We start from the raw sequence: 22081 nt of genomic DNA on the forward strand, positions 1-22081 counted from the left end.
AGTGAATCGGAGCCAGAGTCGATGGAGCCGTAAGCGCGCACGTGATCACTTCCTGTTTGGAACGCAGCGCTAGCAGGTTAGCTACATCCATTAATATATACAGTCTATGGGGTGGACATACCTCCAGCTAGAGCATAACTACCTAAATCATTTTTTTAATTCTATTTCTTGCCCAAAGGTTTGAGTTTAGTTTTAAAATTTTCATAAGACACATTTCTCATCTAAGCATTTCCATTCCTAAAAGGGCTATTACAACTTTACCTCAACATTATGTCGTCAATCACCGCGCAGCCTTAGACCCCGTATTATCTCATTGTTGCGGTGAGATATTCTTGTATAAACAGACAAGATGGCTGATGGCGGCAGACGTAGCTCCGCACACACACACACATAAGAGACGAAAAAGTCTAGCAAGAGGGTCTAAAGAGCGGAGGCGATTTAACTAATGATTGCTGTATCTCTAAAAGCTGTTCTCTCACATATCCCTCCATCAGGTGCACTTGCCACCGGGGCCTCATTTTGAGTCCGCCCACACATCTGCGATTTACTGCGCGCTGTAGCAAAGAAGTACACAGCTCATATTATAGGCGATGGTAAGGCGTTAGGATGAAGTCGGAACATTTATCTAAAGTGCATCAGATGTTAAATGTCAAACTCCTACCACTTTCTACCAGCAGCAATTAAAGATGAACTCGTACATTCTACCTGTGCTTAACCTATTACCTCTTAAACTCAAATAAATACGTGCACTTACTACGGGTTATTGGCTGGTGGCGTTTTACGTGATGTAGGGCTTGCACTGATAATCAGATGATCCACCTTAAACTCTACAATGATACAAACCTAAAATATCCAACTCAATTTTAATCCTAAGGGAGAAAAAACTACACTTGCTGCAAATTTTGACACTATGATGAATAACTTTCTTATGATTGTATTAAATATAAGGCCATTTTCACTGTTGAATAATAACTATTACTTTTACCATGTGGCCGTAACGGTTCTGAAAAATATTATAGTTAATACCTCAAGGTTTGATAATAGTTTTAGTATTTAGTATCTGGGTTAGAATTTTAACAAAGTTTTAAGCAACAGAACAATCAGTCAAAGCATTTTCTGGTCTATAAGTGTCGCTTTTTTCGACTTATACTCAGATGCGACGTATATGTGAAATTATTAAGATATATAATTTCACATCTTCGTTATTGTCACACTGATGACCACACGAGGGCGCTCTAGGCTTGTACCAGTATGACAGCCACGCAGAAGAGGAAGTGGCGCTTCATCTACCGCCGGAGTTGGTGGAGTTGTTCAGAAACGACACCGAGGATGAAGAATTCAACAGATTTATTGATTTGGAGTGAGATCCAGAGTAAACTTGTTGTTTTTCTGCTTTATTTATCTAATTTACTGTTAATATCTTACGTTAACAAACCAGACACGTGTTCAGTTCTGTCTGTGCTTCATGCACGTGTAATTTGACCACTAGATGACGCTAGTGTGTTTGTAATACCTGTAAGAAAATTTACTTGACTCGTTTTCTTTGATTCATTTTATATTTAATTTCCTCTTCATTTGTAAAACTATAAAGATAATTTTTCATTTAGAACAATATTGTAAATGTTTTGGTTAAGGTCATGAAAACTATTTCCGGTTTAGCCTTTTACGCTAATGCTAAGTCTGACCCGACAGAGCACTATTTAAGAAACAACTGAAAAGTAAAATATAAAGTTTTGCGTTCAGCGGTTTGTTTACTCGCAGGCCAAAGTGGTGTGTATATTTTCTGTGCGTTCGTGTGCAGTTTTGTGTTTATATGAGCCAGAGTTTATGTTATATTTGTCGACGTGTTTGCTCGTTCTACGGCGTGAACTGTGATGAAGTAAGACCACAGTAAACATCAGCGAAAAGAAATCTGCGTCTGTCGTGTTTGTGGACAAGCCGAGTATGTTACATTAGCATAGCGTATCTGATTAACTGTTAATATCTTCCGTAAATATACCAGACATGTGTTCAGTTTGTTATCTATGTTACGTTAGCGTGTTGTACTGACATTCAGCCTGTTGTTCTCTATTTTATTAATATATTATAAAATGTCTGTTCTTGGTCTCGGATTTTGTTAAATAAATTTCCCCAAAAAAATGCGACTTTTTCTTCATTATGGTGTATTTTTTTGCTGGTGCGACTTATACTCCAGAGCGACATATTGTCCAGAAAATACAGTATCTGGGTTAGAATTTTAACATTTTTTAGCAACAGAACAATCAGTCAAAGCACACCCATTGTCTAACTATTAAAGTCACTTCTATTTTTTGGATTTTATTGCGTACTTGGTGAAAAATATTTCTCCTGATAAACCCAATGACTCTTGTGATCAAATCATACACTTCTGAAAAAGAAAAGACATATGTGGAGCCCGTGTGTCCCTGGATCTCTCCTTCGCCGCGATTCTCCTCAAGGTTTCACTTTTTTTCCGTTGAGTTTCTTGGAGGTTTTTCTTTCCGAGATGGAGGGTGAGAACAAAGAACGCCCTGGGACACTCATCCTTTTACTGTGAATCGTGATTAACCTGTTTGTCTTTTATTGGCAATGACTGTTTCGTTTAATTTTCAAGCTGCATCACATTTTTTTTGTGAAACCCCCCGAGACAACTGCCTTTGGGCTTGACATGTTAATACAGAGCGTTTTAACTACGGAGCGTACACCGCACCCACGACCATGTTTGACTCACTGTTTTAAATGTAGTTTAAATGTACAGTGGTCCTTCGTTTATCGTGGGGGTTACGTTCTAAAAATAACCCGCAATACGCGAAATCCACAATGTATCAGCTTTATTTTTTACAATTCTATATGTTTTTGTCTGTAAAACCCCTCACCACACACTTTATACACTTTTCTCACACAGGCGTTAACATTTTCTCACATTTCTCTCTCGTTTAAACTCTCTCAAAGTTCAAACCTTCGTAGGCGTCTTTGTCGGTGCAGAACGTTTCATCGACATTGTGGGTTTTGTCGGGGAGAAAACAAATTGAAAACGTACAGCACTTCAGAGTCACACTGAGATCCAACGTTTATGTAAATTTGTCTGAACACATTCTGTACTGGACAGGAGACACGGCACGGAGGAGACTGATGGACAATGGTCTACAGTCCAACAGCCAATCAGGACGCACGACACAATGATCTACAGTCCAACAGCCAATCAGGACGCACGACACAATGGTCTACAGTCCAACAGCCAATCAGGACGCAGGACACAATGGTCTACAGTCCAACAGCCAATCAGGACGCACAACACAATGGTCTACAGTCCAACAGCCAATCAGGACGCAGAACACAATGGTCTACAGTCCAACAGCCAATCAGGACGCACGACACAATGGTCTACAGTCCAACAGCCAATCAGGACACACAACACAATGGTCTACAGTCCAACAGCCAATCAGGACGCACAACACAATGCGCAATCGCAAAACAGCAACACGGCAAAAGGAGAACCATGTTATAGTGACAGACAGCTGTAGTTAGTTATAAACACGGAAGCCTCATTGTGAAAACTCTTAATTTGAACAATTTTTTGTGCGGACATGCTGTTAAAGTGGGGCATAAATCTTTGGGGGGCCTTCGACTATCCTGGGGGAGACTTGGGCCCCCTTAAGCCCCACCCCCTGGCGCCGTCCCTGCCCAGTGAATTCAACACATTCATCCCAGAACTAGAAGTAACACAATTTCATATCAGACCTCCCCTAACAGCCCTACAGCGAGCGAGAAGCATTTCTTTATTTACTGAAGTGATGCTCGATGTTCGTTTTATCTGTTTTTATCTGTTCTACTGCGCCGTTTGAGTTCATTCGTCATTTTCTTAGATTTGTAACAATATTTGGTACGAACAGTTAGTAACAAGATGTATTATAGTGTCTGGTTCACTTTGTTTCCTCTTTGGTTCAAGTGTGCAAAAACGCTGTAAAAATCCTTTTGGACTTTTTCCTGTTTTTGTCGTTCTCCCTCCAAACCGGTGTGACTTGTGTCTGTGCAGAATGAGAGCGAGGAGGAGCGTGGACACCTGAAGCACAGCAGATGTGACAAAAGGCGGCTTAACCCGGCAGTCTGGCAGGCGCCGCGGTTCAGCAGCAAGCAGCCAGTCACCGCAAACAAACAAATATCCAACAAACAAACAAAAGCGCCAAATCCGAACTGGCAAGCCTCATAGAGCTGCTATAAGGGTGGTCACGGCGCTAACTGGCATGTAGGCAAAAACAAAGAGTTTCTGGGCCAACAATTCAGCGCAACGCTAACAACAAGATGAGATCACTTTGGCGTTTGCTCGGAACGGGTGCAGGAAATCAGGGATTCAGACAGCTGTGTGGTAGAACGTAACGCTGTGTGTGTGTGTTTGTGTGCGGTGAGGGGACGGGCGTCAGGCGCTGGGTCAACACGGCTGCAAACTCAAGTGACGGCCAATGATAGGAAGTACATTTAAAAAAGTACTTTTGTTTTATCAACGTTCCTAATGAGCTATTTGCTAATATTGTCGTAACGTCTGGGAGATCAGAGATACAGACTCGGAGTAAAGTTTAACAGAGTTTATTCGAAAAAAGAGGATGTGAATGCTGGTTGGAGGAAGCTGGGTCGGAGGCGGAGGTGTTTGAACCAGTTGTAGGAAGCTGGGTCGGAGGCGGAGGTGTTTGAACCAGTTGTAGGAAGCTGGGTCGGAGGCGGAGGTGCAAGTTGGGTCCAAGAAACTAGCAAAAAACGAAAAACACCAACTGAGAACTACGATCATAACGACAAAAAACCAGACTGAGCCAAGCAGAAACTGTACCACGGAGGATACACGGACGATCTGGCGGCGTGTGGAGGATCTTTCGGCCTTTGTGCTCCAGAGGTGGAGGCTTGATTGCTGATTGGCTGCAGGTGGTGCAGGAGGGAAGACAGCGCAGAAAACAACACAGTCAGACTGGGATCTTGACAAATACTTAGTTTTGAAAAGGCACTTGTTTTATGGTAAATAAGTGGTGCACAAAGTGTGATTAAGGGAGTTGTTGCTCTGAAGTGCAGACTCTTGGAAGCACTTTAGATACGATACTTTTTTTTTGTTTAATGCCTTTTTAACTTTCAAACTATGCTACAGGTGTTGATGTATATGATGTGGCTCTGATGGGTCAGTTGGCCAAAATCTAAACCTGAAATGTAAAAATATGTATATGTGGAATACTGTAATTGTGAAGGAAGTGCGGTAGAGAGTTGAGAAGAAGTTTATCTGATATCAGAGGAGTGGAAGTACAAACAGGAGGCACATCCAGTACTTATACCCCGAGGAAGGTACTATCTATAGAAGGCTGGTCCTATTTGCATACTGTCTGTACAAGGTGATAAATGGATAAAGCATTAGCTGTGTACAGGAAGGTAGAATGCATCACTAAAAAGATGTATTACAAAACCTCTTAACCTTAAAATACGTATGTCAAACTCAGGCCCAGAGTCCAAATCTGGCCCGCGGTGTGATTATATTTGGCCTGTACACCACTAATAATAATAATAATAATAATAATGCATTTTATTTATAAGCGCCTTTCAAAACACCCAAGGACACTGAACAAGACAAAAATCAGATAAAAAACATACAAATACAATAAAACATGACAAAAAACTGATTGATAAAAGATGTGTGATTGGTGACAAGAGACAGGACAGTCTGAACAGGTGAGTTTTGAGTCTGGATTTGAAGAGTGGAAGAGAGTCTAAGGTGCGGAGATCAGGAGGGCGAGAGTTCCAGAGCTGGGGGGAGCGGCAGAAAGCTCTGTTCCCCATGGTCACAAGTCGGGCAGAGGGTACAGTGAGCTGGAGAGAGGAGGAGGAGCAGGAGCAGCGATGTGGAGGAGGTCAGATACATATGAAGGGGCGAGGTTGTGTGTTGCTTTGAAGGTGGTAATTAGTATTTTGAAGTTAAATCTCTGTTTTACGGGGAGCCAGTGGAGTTGTTGTAGGACGGGGGCGATGTGGTGGACAGTGGGGGTCCGTGTTATGACCCGGGCTGCAGAGTTCTGAAGGAGCTAATACTACAAATCCCAGAATGCTTTACTAGTACGCAGCAGTCAAGACCAGCAAGTGCCCCTCGTTTTCTGTTTACACAACAAGCTACTAGTCGCCTCGGCCAAATGATGTGTCTTTAATTTCTCATACATTTGTAATATCAAACTTAAGTTGTTCCAGATTTTGTGTTTAAGCAAAACTAAAGTTTGTTTCCATATGAAAAGTTTAAACATTACACATCAGGTGCAGTAAATTTTTCAATAAATACTGAGTTTAGCCCGTGAATTTGTCTTGGTTTTTAATTTTTGGCCCAGTGTGAATTTGAGTTTGACATCGCTGCCTTAAAATAAAATCATGTGTCACATTTTTACAGAGAAACAATTTCACCTCAATGTTTGAAACTCACAGGATTCAACACAAGGTTTAAGAGCAAAGTAATGAAACAAAAAAATCACGCTTTTTTAAATACTCTGTTGTACTCGGGTGACAAAAAGCACGGCAGCAGTATAATGTGTACTGTTAAATAATACATTCACACATAAAAATGGTAGTTAACATTTAGTTTTGCTGTATGACTCGTTAAATGCAGTAAAACCGTAGGCCGAGAGCTCCATTAACAGCACATTTCAGAATACAAGATACGCACAGAAAACAGACTTAAAATGTCACAAAAATGTAACTCTCATTAAAATATGCAAAAGTATGTCATAATAATATATCTTGAGAAGTATGTGGCATTACATTTTTTATGAATTTAGCACACAACACGCAACAGCATCTTTTAACTTTATTTATTTTTATTTAAACAGGAAGAGCCCAACGAGAGTACTCAGACTCTATTTTTAATCAAAATACAGAACAATACAAACAAAATAAATAAAAATAAATGATATAGGTCTATTTAAAACATTAAAACAGGAGCAGGTGTGACTATAAATATTTATCTCCACGTCGCTGAGGTGTGTTCGTGACGCCACTCGCGCAGTTTTCCATTTCAAACACAATCTCGAGCTTTTGTATCAAAGTTCAACAAGCAAATGAGATATATTCAGTGAGTTTATTCAGTGTTTCCCTTATATAACACATTTTACACAGTGTTGTTCTCTTTCACTGAGTAACATGTGGGATCATAACACAACAAAACAAACTAAACTATTTGTTTTTATAGTTTCCTGAAAAAGCGGAGCTGTAAAGAGCTAAATCTTTCCCATTTCTGTAAAAAAAAACGGCATTTCAGTGCTTTCATTTAGGAGTGATCCGGTGAACACACAGGCCTTGTTTTCCTGCCATATTCTCCACAGAGCTCCCTAAACAGTTGAAGGGGGAATCTAACAATATTACGCTCACCCAGAGTAATGTGTGTGCACAAGTCACAATATGCACAATAAAATTAGCAGCGAAGAGCAATGTTCCTTCTGCTGAGGAGGGATTTCTTCACAGGTCTCACAGACACTACGGCATAATCTAACAATTGGCTGTGCACTGTGAGAGCCGAGGCCATTACAGTTTCCCTGCTTTTCTCCCCAAATGAGGCCGACTGGCAGATGTGCTCCCTCCACTGTAGGGCTGCTCTAAATGGTCTTGTTATGCTCTGTTTTGGAGCGAGGAAGAGCGGCTTGGGAGATGCGATGGTAATCTGGAGAATTCTGAAGATTCTGTCTGTGCCTTTCAGCTTTTAATGAAAAAGTCACAGCAGGTGGTAAAGCTTTGAGCCCTAAAGTGCAAAAAAAAAAAGGCTTTATTTATGTTTTGTTAGCAACACGGGGTCAGTTGCGGCGATGCAAACGAGTAGTAACGTTTTAGTGGTGTTTTTGATGCGTAGAATGATAGTATTCAGTGTCGTAACAAATTATTATAGTACACAGCGGTCCCTTGTTTATCTCAGGGGTTATTTTCTAAAAATAATCCGCAATAGACGAAATCTGCGAAGTATCAGCTTTATTTTTACAGTTATTCTATATGTTTTTGTCTGTAAAACCCCTCACCACACACTTTATACACTTTTCTCACACAGGCGTTAACATTTTCTCACATTTCTCTCTTGTTGAAACACTCTCAAAGTTCAAACCTTCGTAAATAAAATAAAAATAAGTACAATATTATAGGATGAAACCAAAGCTCAAGACCTGTTTTTTACATTTTTTTTTTTTGCATCGTGTCCTGCGTCCTGATTGGCTGTTGGACTGTAGACCATTGTGTTGTGCGTCCTGATTGGCTGTTGGACTGTAGACCATTGTGTCCTGCGTCCTGATTGGCTGTTGGACTGTAGACCATTGTGTTGTGCGTCCTGATTGGCTGTTGGACTGTAGACCATTGTGTCGTGCGTCCTGATTGGCTGTCGGACTGTAGACCATTGTCCATCAGTCTCCTCCGTGCCGTGTCTCCTGTCCAGTACAGAATGTGTTCAGACAAATTTACATAAACGTTGGATCGCAGTGTGACTCTGAAGTGCTGTACGTTTGCGATCTGTTTTCTCCCCGACAAAACCCACAATGTCGATGAAACGTTCTGCACCGACAAAGACGCCTACGAAGGTTTGAACTTTGAGAGAGTTTAAACGAGAGAGAAATGTGAGAAAATGTTAACGTCTGTGTGAGAAAAGTGTATAAAGTGTGTGGTGAGGGGTTTTACAGACAAAAACATAGAGAATAATTGTAAAAAATAAAGCTGATACTGACTATAGCGAGGGACAACTGTATATTCAGATTTATTTACTGACCTCTGTCGCTCCCGTTACACTGACGTCTTAAATCTCGTAACTGTAAACCACCAAGTAAAATAATCTGTAGGTTTGAAGCGTGTACAGGCCATGTTTATCTTACTTATTGGCTTTTGACGTGGTTACTGTCTTTATTAGCCTCTCAACTCTTTCACTATTCCGATTACTGCGTCCCCGTGTATCGCGCCTGTCAGCTTAGCAGTACAAACACTAGGGCTGATATACGCCGCTGTATAAAAGCTTTGTGTCCACCAGAGAGCCCGAGCCCGATCGCCCTGCTCTTTGCCGAGGAACTAAAAGTCATTGGCATCAATTAGGGATAATCTTGTTCCGTGATCACAGTTTAATGATCGGTTTGGGAAAGAAAGAGAGGTAAGTCGGCATCAATGAGCACAGCACTTACGGATCGGCCTGTGAAACCCTTTTAGCCCCTCAACTCCAATTACCCAAGAAATCCCCATCGATATATACATTCTATACCTTCATTTTTATTTACTTACAGTCAAATGCGGGTTATTACAGTGAAATCCAGTGAATAACACGATGTCTGACTGGTTCGACTGTGGGCTGAGGAGGAGAGCTGTGAGCAAAGCTGTGAACCGCGCTACATAATTTGGACGTTAATGCACATTCAACAATGCTTCCAAATGAGAGACTTTTAATACAACAGAAGGGTAGAATCCAGCTCGCGGACACATCATTTTGACCTCAGATTTGTCCATCTACTTATACAACAGAAAACGTGTCTTGTCACTCACTTCACTAACAAGCATCTCAACAATTAGAGCTGCAGTGTGGGAGATGCCCACGTTTATCTCTAACAAACATTTGATTCACTCTTTTTCAAAACTAAATAATGAACATTGTGTTTTTGTCTTGAAACTCATTTGTTTTTTGTGATTTTACTTTTCAGGCAGTAGTTTTGTGGTGAGCGTGGGCAGCTTCCTGGACGTCTCCAACTGGTTAAACCCGGCCAAGCTCACCCTGTACTACCAGACCAACGCGTCCACGCAGTGGGTGCAGGATTACTGCGGCCAAAGGACCACGGAGCCGTGCGAGCAGCTTTGTGACGAGGACACAGGTGAGGGAGCAGCCCGTCTGCTGCATGACTCACACAACACCACACATCTGCCTTTGTGCTCTTTGGCCTGGTGGAACTCTGTCCCTGTGATCGATAAAGTTGGTCAGTTTGTTTAGGACAACGATGACAAAAACATATATTAAAGATGTGACTGTCTAAATGTTATTTACACAAAGGTTTTCTGAAGCTCTTGGGAGTTGTTCTGCAGCTCTTTTTCCCTCAGGGAAATGGACGTGGACATTATGGCCTTATTTAAGACGTGGCTTTGTGACATGTTTTCTATTGTCGCCCGTCTCATTACATATGCAGTCGTGTCACACCTGCAGACATTATAGCCCGACTCGGGATGCTAACCATTCATATTACATATTGAACAGTATCATAATTTTGTGATCCCAGGGTTATATATGATAATGAATTCCATTATGAATCAGGACACTGAGGCATTCTGTCTGTAATGGAACGTTATGTCACTGGCCATAGTTCAAGTGTGTTATGGATTCTGATGTGTGCTGTCATTTTCATAATAGGCTCAGGTACTGTTTCTGCTTTTATGCAGACTGACAAACATTATAAGAAAGAGCTGTGAGTGCAGGATGATGATATTTATCTTGTCCTGAGTGGCACCCGTCCCCCTGAGGATTCTGTGGCCAAGTAGATAAAGTCTAAGCTCATTATAATGGATTACATCTGTAATGTACGTGAAATTTGCATGGCACTGGTCAAGGGCACGCTGAGGCCTGATGCATAATGCATGAGGGTGTCAGACACTCAATGGAGATGATGAGGATAACGCTCTGTGTTGGCACAGTGTCTGTGGGACTATAGGCTTCTCTTACTTCATATATTTTGATTATGAGTATGATTTGATTTAAGAAAAACTGCTATCCAAACTGAGCATTTCTACTTTATGTATAAGCCTACCTATAATGTGTTTATGGAGAATATCAGGCGACTCCACCAAACCAAGTATTTCAAGTATAAAAACGCCCATAATAAAATAATAATATATTTATATATAATAATAAATTGAATAAATATGTTTATACCATGCTGCCTGACATTCTGGGCAAAGTAGCACCAAGTTTATGCGACAGACCCCAGACAGAAAACGCACATGCACAGTGCACCTTTGAGTATGTGTTTGTCACAGTTACTTATGTTAACACTTATGTAACTCTACTCAGAGCTCATGCCTTGGCAGTAGCAGTTGTAGTTATCGTCACTGCTGCAGTACATAGTCATACTGTCACAGCTGAAGACACGCTGCTTTAGTGACTATGGTGAACTTCCTATTTGATTGTGTTCCTTGTGTGCGTAACTTAAGTCACCTTAAACTCTTAATCCTCCTACAGAATGGGGCTGTGCACCTCCTCCACGAGCTCACACAGGGAGACAAGAACACGTTGTATATTACACACTGTTTCTATCTGCTTCTCTAAATCCTGCTCACTGCTGTTGTGCCTGTTCTGACAGATGAAGCTTTTGTTATCACAATGGAACATGTCACACTGTAGATCCATGTTATCCCTAACCTGCTGTTCTTCACTTATTACAAACCCTGGTTTGATCAGGCGCCCACCTGTCACACACCTCCAAAACACACACCAACAAAAACAAACTGCTCAGTTGATAAAATGTCATCCCACGGCATTAGCTGCATTATTTAACTACGTCCTGTCTGTCTCCAAAGTCAAGTTAGCATTGTGGAGCAATTTATGCTGCCAAAGAATTCATGCAAACTCAACAACATCGTATGAGTAAACTTCTCACTTTTTCATCAGTTCGAGCCAGAAAAACATGAAGCAAAAATACTTTAATTGTCCCGATTTGCTTCTCGGGCATGATCACAAACGAGCTATCTTTCCACCATGTTGCTATTGCCCGACAATGTCACGCTCGTTGACTCCGACTGTGGACTGGCAGCCATTGGATCAGTGCATAATCAATCCTCCACCTTCACCTCCACTCTCTCTCCGCACCGTGGCCTTATCTGTAAAAAGACAGATGCAGGGGATGGCAGAGCACGAGGGTGATGCAAGTGTTGGCCCCGTGCAGCTCTTAGTGGGATCCAGCTGAAAATAGAACGTATTTGCACAAAGTTGTCGAACAGGGGAGGGGCATATCAGCGTTTTCAGGTAACAGCTGGTGTGCATTTCTGTTATTGTAATAAAACAAGTTTAATTTGTTCAGAATCTTGTACAATACGTTGATGTTTTGTATGAAAAAGGCTGTTTTTTATTGGGATGTGGGTAGAGTTTTAGTGAGTGTCATCCAATTACAGCTGAGTGACGTCTAAGATAACATAGTTTTTATATTGAAATGTGCAAATGCAAATTCAGAATATCATGTATATTTTGTGTTTTTAAGCGCTACAACTATAAATATATAAAATAAGCAAAACATGCAGTGATCTATGCAAGGTTTTTACTTTCAAAAAAGGTTTGGAATGATATTTAAACACCATTGTGGTTTACACTTGACCCTGAAACAAGAATTTTACTGGCAATTTTAACATATTTCTGATGTGAGCGCAAAAATGTAAAATATAAAAAATAGTCTACTTCTGCTTACCGTGTTTTGCAGACTGTATGTCGCTGTTGAGTTGAAGTCGCACCAGCCAAAAAATGCAAAATAATGAAGAAAAAACATTTATAAGTCGCATTTTTGGGGAAATTTATTTTACAAAATCCGAGACCAAGAGCAGACATTTTATATTTAAAGGCATCTTATAATAATAACAATAGTACATCACGCTAACGTAACACATTTATATTTATTCAGCTCCATGAAGCACAGACAGAACTGAACACGTGTCTGGTTTGTTAACATAAGTTATTAACAGTTAATCAGATAAATAAAGACGAAAAACAAGCAACAAGTTTACTCTGGATCTCACTCCAAATCAATAAATCCATTGAATTCTTCATCCTCGGTGTCGCGTCTGAACAACTCCGCAGTTAGATGAATATCATTTTCTTTTAGGAGCATTTCTGTTCAGTCTTTCTCACGTGTCTTTTAAATTACTGTAATGTTGAAGTTTTAAATGTAGTAGACGCCGGTACAAGCCCAGAGTGTCCTCGAGCGCTCGTCACTGTGACAATAACCAAGATGTGACATTATATATTTGAATAATGTCACATATAAGTCGCATCTGAGTATAAGACGCACCCCCGGACAAACTATGAAAAAAGTGCCACTTATAGTCCGGGAAATGCAGTAGTCATCTGAAAAACAAGTGTTCGGATGACTATTTTTTAGATTAGATTCAATATACTTTATTAATCCTTTTCGGGAAGTTATTTTCGGCATCCATTCGCGCACATTTTGAAACCTTTTTACCTCGGTTAAAGATAATATGCAGAGTACCTATGGCAAATCCATCTGCGAAGCCCTAGAAGGCACACGCTTTAATGGATGTGATCTAACAACCCCAGAAGGGAAAGGCCTAAAGGAGAAAGGATAACCTGGATAATAAAAGCAGACCTGGAAGCAAAAGCACACTTAATGTATTTTATATGACTTTTGCCTTTTGGAAAATGAACACAATAGAAACACAATAATCGGATGTTTCTATTAATAATAATGACGGGTGAACTTCAAGGCCGTTACATCACACTTAGCATTTGGCTGTAAAAACCAAGCTCGCCGTCGGTGTTTTCTCATTCTCGCGCCGTGTATTCCGCATTGTTTCGCAGCTCCTATGCAGGCAAACAAAGCCACCGAGCACCTCCGCCATCTATCATCATAACTAACCCCATAAAGACCCATGGACCACCTCCACTGCCTTTGTTTGGCTTATTTATTACCACTTTCCACTGCCTCCTGCCTCGGCTCATCTGCGCAGTTACTCCTACCTTATTTGTAGTGATCCACAGTACACGCATGTACTTACACGCAAGAATCCCTCTGCTGAGAAAGAAATTATTACAAATGGGCCCAAGGTCTGAACTTCTCTCCCTGTGGAAATTGTAAAACAAGCATAAACAAGCTCTTGGACAACAATACGTCTTCTCCGCGCCTTCGCCTTGAACCTTGAAATTTGAATATCGCCCGTACAGCCGCGCGTCCGCACACATGACTGCAGTAAGAAAAACATTATAAATCAGCGGACTCGCCAATGGAGGAAAGAACATGCGCTGGAACATGAACTCTATTGTAAAAAAAAACACACACGATGCTTAATGAGGACTTTGGACTGGCAGGGCTAATTGCGTCGGAACATATGCAGCTTGTACAAATTCCATGTGGTCTAAGTGGCAGGTCTTTAGACATTTAAAAGCCATTGGTGAGCGCCTAATTGCTCTAATCAAAAGAGCATTTGGTGTGACAGGTGAACTGCTGTAAATTAGCCGTGATGACATTTAATCAGCCGGGCTAGCCAGTGGAGCCGCTGATTGGATTTCACCCTGGTAAAAAGTCTAACAAAAAAAAACAACAACCCAAATGTCTCATGACGATAGAGTCGGATTGTTGATCTCTTGTTTCAAACCTGCAGCACATTTTCTTACACAAACTGACGTCTACGAACCGCCCGTGCTGGTCTTTGTCTCAGTCTTTGTGCTCGTTTAGCAACAGGTGATATGTTCCGTCCTAAATATAACAAAGATCAGCAAGTTGTTACATGTTTAAACTGAGTCAGAGGCGGATCGTGGCGTCGGGACCTGCCCGCTGACGATATTTACAGTGCGTGTAGGTCTGTAGACGCCAAATGGACTTCATTTCACACTATATATATACTTCACAACCTATATTACAGTTCAAAAGAGAAGAGAAGACAAGAGAGATTATTTTGTCTCAATGTTGAGGAGAAAGAGCGGAGAGGCAAAAAACCTTCAGTTACAAATCACCTCGCACCCTTTTTCTGAAGGCTCCACCGTTTTTCTCCTCCTTTTATTAAAGTTAGGAAACCCTAGTTACAAACACATACACACTCTGAAGGGGGGGGACATATACTTAGCAAGCAGTGTAAAAACATATAACGAAATTCACAGAGAAATATATTCTGTTTTTGCATTTCCAGAAGGTCACTCTTCCCCTTCGCACAAACATCCTCCCATGACGTTTCTGTTTCAGTTTCACAGTGACCTTCTTCCCGTGGGATCCTGCATTTTCAAAAGACATTTTCTGCAAGACTCAAGAACAAACATTAGTGCAGATTACATAGTTTACATAGTTGAATATAATGATTATAATAAAGAGTGAACATTACATTACAGTACCTTTAAAATGAACAGTGAGATAACATAATATAACTTGAATATATATTTTGAATCCATCACGGACCATCTACACACCAAGCCAGAACACACACAAACACACACGGACAGGTTTTAACTTCATGTTTTCATCAGCTCCTCCCTCACAGACGAGTACTTTCACTTTCACACGTGTTACCTACATGTCGATGCGTAATCCAACCGTGGAAGTATAAATCCAGGAATCTGACAGTTCGTTCAGTCTGTGCTCCGTGAGGTCTGTCAGTAAATCTGTTTTTCTTTTAAACTCTGTCAAAAGTGAAGCAACCTACGCTAGCGCTAGTCACTCAGGCAAACGAGCAATCCAGCGCCAACTGGTGGCCTGTGCAGGGATGACCGGGCCCGGCGCTGAGCACACAGCTGGTCTGGGCGGGACTAAGCCCATGGAGCAGATCTGGAGTCTGCAGAGGAACAGTGTGGTCAGGTTTAACGCTGGGGCCAGCAGATTGCAAACAGAAGGAAAGAGAGAGTGTTTTTGAGCATGTAAACCCTAAAATAAGACTAAATCTGAGCAGATACTCATATTTATGTCATGTTTGAGAGCGATTTAGATTAAAAAAATACAGAATTGTGATTTAATTCATGTAATAAGATCATTAGTTTTACATTATTTTGCTGAAATGTCGGCGCACCTCTGAATTTAGTTAAACACTGCAACTATTACTGCAAATACTAACAGTGACAAGTATCACTCCCTTTGTCATGTAAGTACTGACCTTATTCCTCACGTGTAATATTTAGCTGTACTAATACTTTACATTCATGCATAAAAACACATAAGACACTTTTTTCTCGGAGTACAGTCGTGCTTTGACACTTTGAGGATGTTTATTTGAAAAGCAGGTGCCATAAGAGCTCGGGGAAGTCATCCTCATCAAACACCTGCTACTTGTCACATCCTTATTAAATGCTACGTGGACCTGTCATAAAACGTGTGAGGAATAACGGGAAAACTTGTATCCTGACATCTTAAAAAACGCGTTCACAAACAGCCAGTGCGCGCGACGTGGCTTTGGCTTTGAGAAACGTTTCCTGTTGCCGTGTTTTCATTAAGCTGTACATAGAACAGGGTCATCGGTGCCGAGTTCGCGAATCCAATTATCAATGTATGCCGACGACTTTACGTTTCAGTCTCTTCAGCACTCAAGCGTTTTCCCTTCCAAAGAAAAGAGAAGTACAGAAGTTAGCCATGCAAGTCATGCGCAGATGTGTTAATTCAGCAGAATGTGTAATCAAGCAGACCGTCCCCTGTTAATTGCCTGAGCCGCCTTAAACGCATTTGCATGAAGAAGGAGCAGTGGAGCTGTGTTTTTTTCTTAAATATGTATGAGATTAGTACATCCAGTCTGCTATACACTTTACACAAAATAACTCTTTATTTTCCCAACTCTTTTTATTATGGTTTTGTAATAAAAAAAAATAAAAAAAACAATGTCTCCCGTAACATATGAACTTGTGTAATATAAATCCACTAGAGACAAAAGTGCAAAAAATAAATAAATAAATAAATAGATAATGAATAAGAACAACAGAACTAAATACCTGCACAATATCCATAAATATACACATATATATATCTATACACATACATATCTACACATATAAACATACACACAAAAATCTACACACATAGGAGGACTGTCCCAGCATTTATCTTTTATTAAAATAATCAAGAAAATCCTGCCAAATGGTATAAAAACACTCTAGTTTGTGAGAATTACATTTTTTCTAGTTGTGTTACATTCTTGGCCAGATGTGATTATTGTTCTTTTGGTCACGATTATAGTGACTAAAAGAATCACGATTAACGATATTATCACAATAATTTTTAAAACAAAGCAGTGTAATGTCCTCATATGTGGACACCAGGACCTTATAGAGACCTAACCTAGCGATAGCAAAGTCGACACAAACACAGATTCATACAAATCCAAACTAACACAAACTACATTCAATAGTTTATTTCAAATGTTGTGTTACTGACGATGGAGATTTTCGACTCAAGTTTGTTAAACGATGCAGGATGGCCGTCTCATAAATGTACGTGTAAGTTACTCGTGTAAATTGCTGCTGTTTGTCCTCTGAGCCGTATCTTCTGTTCTTCAGACTCTGCAGATCGGTGGCTCATCTCGTTGGTCTTGTTTTTCAAATCCGTAATAATTCCACACATCAGACTCCATCACCTTCTTGAGTGGAGAATATAAATGTGTGGAGTCACCGGGATCCAAATCCACTGCCCACGAGCCACGACGTGACTGATGTGAAGAACCATCCCCGAATCAGAACAGATGCAGAAGCTAACGAGTGTCACTGCTCTGATAACGGGCCCCCTTGTGGACAAACACCAGAACTAACATCTAAACATTGTATTGAACCCGGAAACATGAGGCCGTCTGGTGCCGTAAAGGCGATTATAAACATGTGCGATGATCACGTTTATTACACAATGCAACGGACAGTATGTTATTGCAGACATTTTTTATCTCGATTAACAATATTATCGCGTATCGTTCCGTCCCTACTAGTTACAGCTCACAAGTCCTTCTAACCTGAGACCTGGCGTCCTCATATGTGGACAACACGTTTTTGGCTTGTCTAGGCCACAGTGTAAATTATTAGATGAAGAATAACAGCAACAAGAACAGCAACAATGTAAAAGTATTATTTATATTCATTTTTAACAGTTTAGAATGTTTAGAATATTTTATTTATTTATTTATTTTTTGTTTTTCTTCCTGCTCCTGTCTGCAGATCTTCACTCGAGACACTTTGTTCCAAGAGGCACAATTGTTGTTTCTCGTTTTGTTTTTACTCAGGACAAATGTTGCTGTGTTCAGGGTCTTAATAAATAGTTAAATGTTTTATCAAAATGAGTAAAATGTCACATACGAGGACATTTGATTTACATATTTTTTTTCTCAGAAACTACATAATGTGAAATCGTGAAGGAAGAGATTGCAGACCAGGTAGAGAGTTGAAAGAAGTTTATCTGATCAGATGAATGAAGTTATAGACAGCAGCACATGCGTTGCGTTTCAGAGGAGTTTTCCAGTACTTAAAGCCTTTTCAAGGTACTATCTATAGAAGGCAGGTCTTATAAGGACTTAACTAATCTTACATACTGTCCGTACAAGGTCACAAAGAAATGTATGGTTAGCTGTTTACAGAGAGGTAGAATACGTCACTAAGAGATGCCTGCAGTCACTAAAAAGATGTATTGCTCGGCCTCTTGTCAACCTGAAGAGGAAAACCAGTATCCAGTGACCGAAGCGACTGGTTCTAGTAGAGACATCCTAAAATAAATTTTGTGTCACATTCCTACAGAGAAACAAGTTCTCCTTCATGCCAAGACACAAAATAATCAACACAAGGTTTAAAAGTAAAAATCATGCTTTCATAATGTAAAAAGATAATTGTTTGTATTTAGACTCATCAGGTCCAATCAGCCCAAATAACAAAGAGAAATTAATAATTCAATTCAATTCAATTCAATTCATTTATTTTTGTAACGCCCAAAATCACAACAACAGTTGTCTCGAAGGGCGTTCATGTTTTGGTTGATGGGGGAAACCGGAGTACCCGGAGGAAACCCATCCAGACACGGGGAGAAACATGAAAAACTCCACACAGAAAGGCCTGGTGACCCGGGGATCGAACCAACCTTCTTGCTGTGAGACATGAGTGATGGCACTCAGTCACCGTGCCGCCAAGACACAAAAAACAAAACAACAGGAAGAATCAGACACAACAAGAAAAATCAGACACAACAGGAAAAATCAGACACAACAGGAAAAATCAGACAACATAAGAAATCGGCCAGGAGACCAGACGAGGAGGAGGAGAGCCGGGCGAGGAGGAGGAGAGCCAGACGAGGAGGAGGAGAGCCGGGCGAGGAGGAGGAGAGCCAGGCAAGGAGGAGGTCCAACTGTCATCGGGGCATCTGAAAGAGATACACTCCACAGGAGGAGTGGGAGAGGGGACAACATGTGAATAGCATTGCTGATGAGAAAATAGGGCAAAGTAGAGGATAGTGCTCAGGTTGCCATACTTCCCCCAGCTAGTTACTCCTACTGCAGCTTATCTTATCCCGGGTTTTAATAACCCTAACTCCCTCACTAAGTAACCTGGTCATACGCTATACCGAAGAGGAAGGTTTTAAGCCTGGTCTTAAATACAGAGACTGTGGGGGCCTGTTTAACATCAGCAGGGAGTTGATTCCATAGCACAGGAGCTTGGTAACTGAATGCTCTCCCTCCCAATAAAGCGACGCAAGAGCTCGGGTCTCAGGAGGTTAATTGAGAGTTTACCGTAACGCCTTATGAGTGCACACAGCTAGTATAAAAATGAAAAACAGTAGATACTTTCAAGATTTACCCTATAATTGCCGATATAAACTACATATCTGATCTATTGCCTGAGTGTTTTTCACGCTGTATAAAAAAATCCTCATCTTAAACACTTATAAGTCCATGTTTTCTCTATTCTCAGTATAGACGATATTTAGTACCAACAAACTTCACAGAAAAAGGCAGTCTTCCCAAACTCTAAATTGAAGTAGGAACATAACTATTGTCCAGCAGTGAGCCAAGACCTGCCCTGAATGAATAGAGTTGGCCCCGGACCTCTGGCTCCCATAGCTCACCCTATAGGAGTCACGAACAGCACACACATCTGAACTGGTTTGACAAACTGCCTGCGGCTTTTGAGGATATAAAGTGAGCTCACTCTTTCAGCACTGGGCAAAAACATCTTCCTTATGCCATCATTTCTGAGGCCCCCCATAGACTTAAGCACTGTCACTGAGAAATGACACTTTTTTTGTGGTTCTTCGTGCGGAGGTTTAATCAAGAAGCAAAGATACCGACTCACAAATGAGGTTTTATTTCATACTTCTGTTGCTAAGCTTCGACTTTGACTGTTTGTACTGCAGATTTGTGTATAGATTTAGTATTTGCGTGTGCGTAGAAATGCTACTTTGTTCTAAAAACGCGATCAAACTATCGACGCGACGCTTTAGATTTGACTGAAAAGCCGTTTGTTTTGTCTAATTACTCGTCGCGTCGCGTTATTTGAGCTCAGTTTATAACATGTTATTATCTTTTCGAGGATGAAGACGCTTTCCAAATGAAAAAAAACAACAACAAACAACAAATCTCCGTTAAAGTGTACGTGTGACATTTAAATATCTTTCAGATCTAGATGTTCTCGCCAACGAAAAAAAAGCTCCAGTCGCGTGTTGTTCGGTTGCGGGGGGAAAATGCCATCGTGAGAGCAGCGAGTTCTTTTCTTTTGTATATTCAAGCTGTAATCAGAGGGCAATCTGCATGAGCGATGATGCTGACTCAGTGGTACAGTGCAATTAGACACAGTGGATGACTCGGAGCTCGTTTGTCACACCCGGGCCCGTTTCCATTGACTCTACGACTCGCACTGTACGGATTGAAGCTGCATAACTATACGTGCGAATTAGCCATCGCGCGTTATGAGCTCCACGTCGTCTCTTGCATTTATTCCCGTGAAAGCAGCATCGTCCGGCGCCGTAAAAAGAGTAAATGGTGAGAATATTGTGTGGAATACGCATCACAATAGTAACAATCATCCTGTCAGCAGCGCTCCTGGTTACAGTCAGCTCCTGTCTCTCATCTTCAATAAATCAAAGACGCGCTCAGGCATTTTAAACAGCAAATCGTAGTTTGGAATGTAAATGCCCTGCCTTGTATTTGTCAGGAAGAAGGAGGAAAGTGAGAAATGGTGGAAACACTATTTATAATCTAAGCAGAGGCTGACTGCTAATAAAATGCCTATTGTAGCCCGTGGCAGGGAGAGAGAAGAGAGTTCTATGGAAATGCGCATGTGATCTGACTGCACATGTGCGAGATGGGCTTTGTTAAGCAGCACCTCTGGGCAATACGCAGCACTTAACAAACGCAAGGCAAGTTAAATATGTAACGAATGCGCGGAATTATAATGCGGCACGGTGTTTCTAATGATGACAAAGAATCAGAATCGTACAGTGACTACGCTAACACCTCCGCAATTAGGTTTAACTGTAGACTGTGTGAAGAAGTTCGGCGAGGCTAGCGGTTATAGCGGCGGATTTGGAGCCGAGTTTCTCATTTGGAACAACGATGGCGAGTATCATAGCAACGAAAGAGCCAATCTGGAGCGACGCTGTTGGAGGTGACGCCCGTTTCCGCTCGCAACGCTGGTTTGGCAATGGCAAGCAGCGCTGTCAGTCAAACCTGTTGCTAACGCTAACGGGAGTGACGTCTAGGAACGAATGCAGCTGATTTGTCTGTTATTAATGTTCACATCTTGAGTTACGGACACAGTAGTGAAATAAAGATACCAGAGCGGGTTAATATGAACATTTAAGACCAAAATGACGAGTCTGACAGCAGCAGAGGGGACAAATTATGTGTAAAATAACACACACAGAACATACAAGAAGACTGTCTGTGTTGGTTTATTACGTTTGCACTGGTAAACAAACGTTCCTCTTGCTGATAGACGGAGTTTCTGCTGCAGTGGGACCAGAGCGATGGAGTCACAACACTTAAACACCGAAGTCCGAGTACAATTTGCATTTAGGTCAGTCTGGCTGGACATCTGGTCTTCTTAGCGCAGGAAGGTCACATCATTGCATTAGCATCTGAGCACAAATAAGGACGATTAAACAATAAACATGTGAAATAAAACCGCAGACGTGTAAACTGCAAACACAAAGTTACCTAAAGCCTCCTGTGAGACTAAAGGATTTGACTAGTGTGGCTTTTAACACTTCTTTCAGTGCATATTAACAAAAATTTCTGTCATATTTCGTATTCAGAACGCTAGCAGGTTAGCTACGTCCATTTATATAAACAGTCTATGGAAGAAACTGAAATATAACCGTCACATCCGCTTGCTACTGGTCATATTGTTTTGCTTCGACATTGCATTGGCCATATTTTTATATCTTTATTATTCATTTACTAAGGGTCGTATGACATG

General features: G+C 41.0%; 1 protein-coding gene across 1 annotated transcript in view; it reads left to right on the forward strand.

Annotated features, from left to right (window-relative positions):
* Window positions 1–22081, forward strand: part of LOC117391777 (astrotactin-2-like) — a 305935-nt gene that overhangs the window by 143696 nt on the left and 140158 nt on the right. Inside the window, exon 7 of the mRNA XM_055231621.1 lies at window positions 9663–9830. Coding sequence (XP_055087596.1) covers window positions 9663–9830 — 168 coding nt within the window. The remainder of the gene's footprint in view (window positions 1–9662; window positions 9831–22081) is intronic.

Source organism: Periophthalmus magnuspinnatus, chromosome 23, assembly GCF_009829125.3.
Source record: "Periophthalmus magnuspinnatus isolate fPerMag1 chromosome 23, fPerMag1.2.pri, whole genome shotgun sequence".
NCBI lineage: Eukaryota > Metazoa > Chordata > Actinopteri > Gobiiformes > Gobiidae > Periophthalmus > Periophthalmus magnuspinnatus.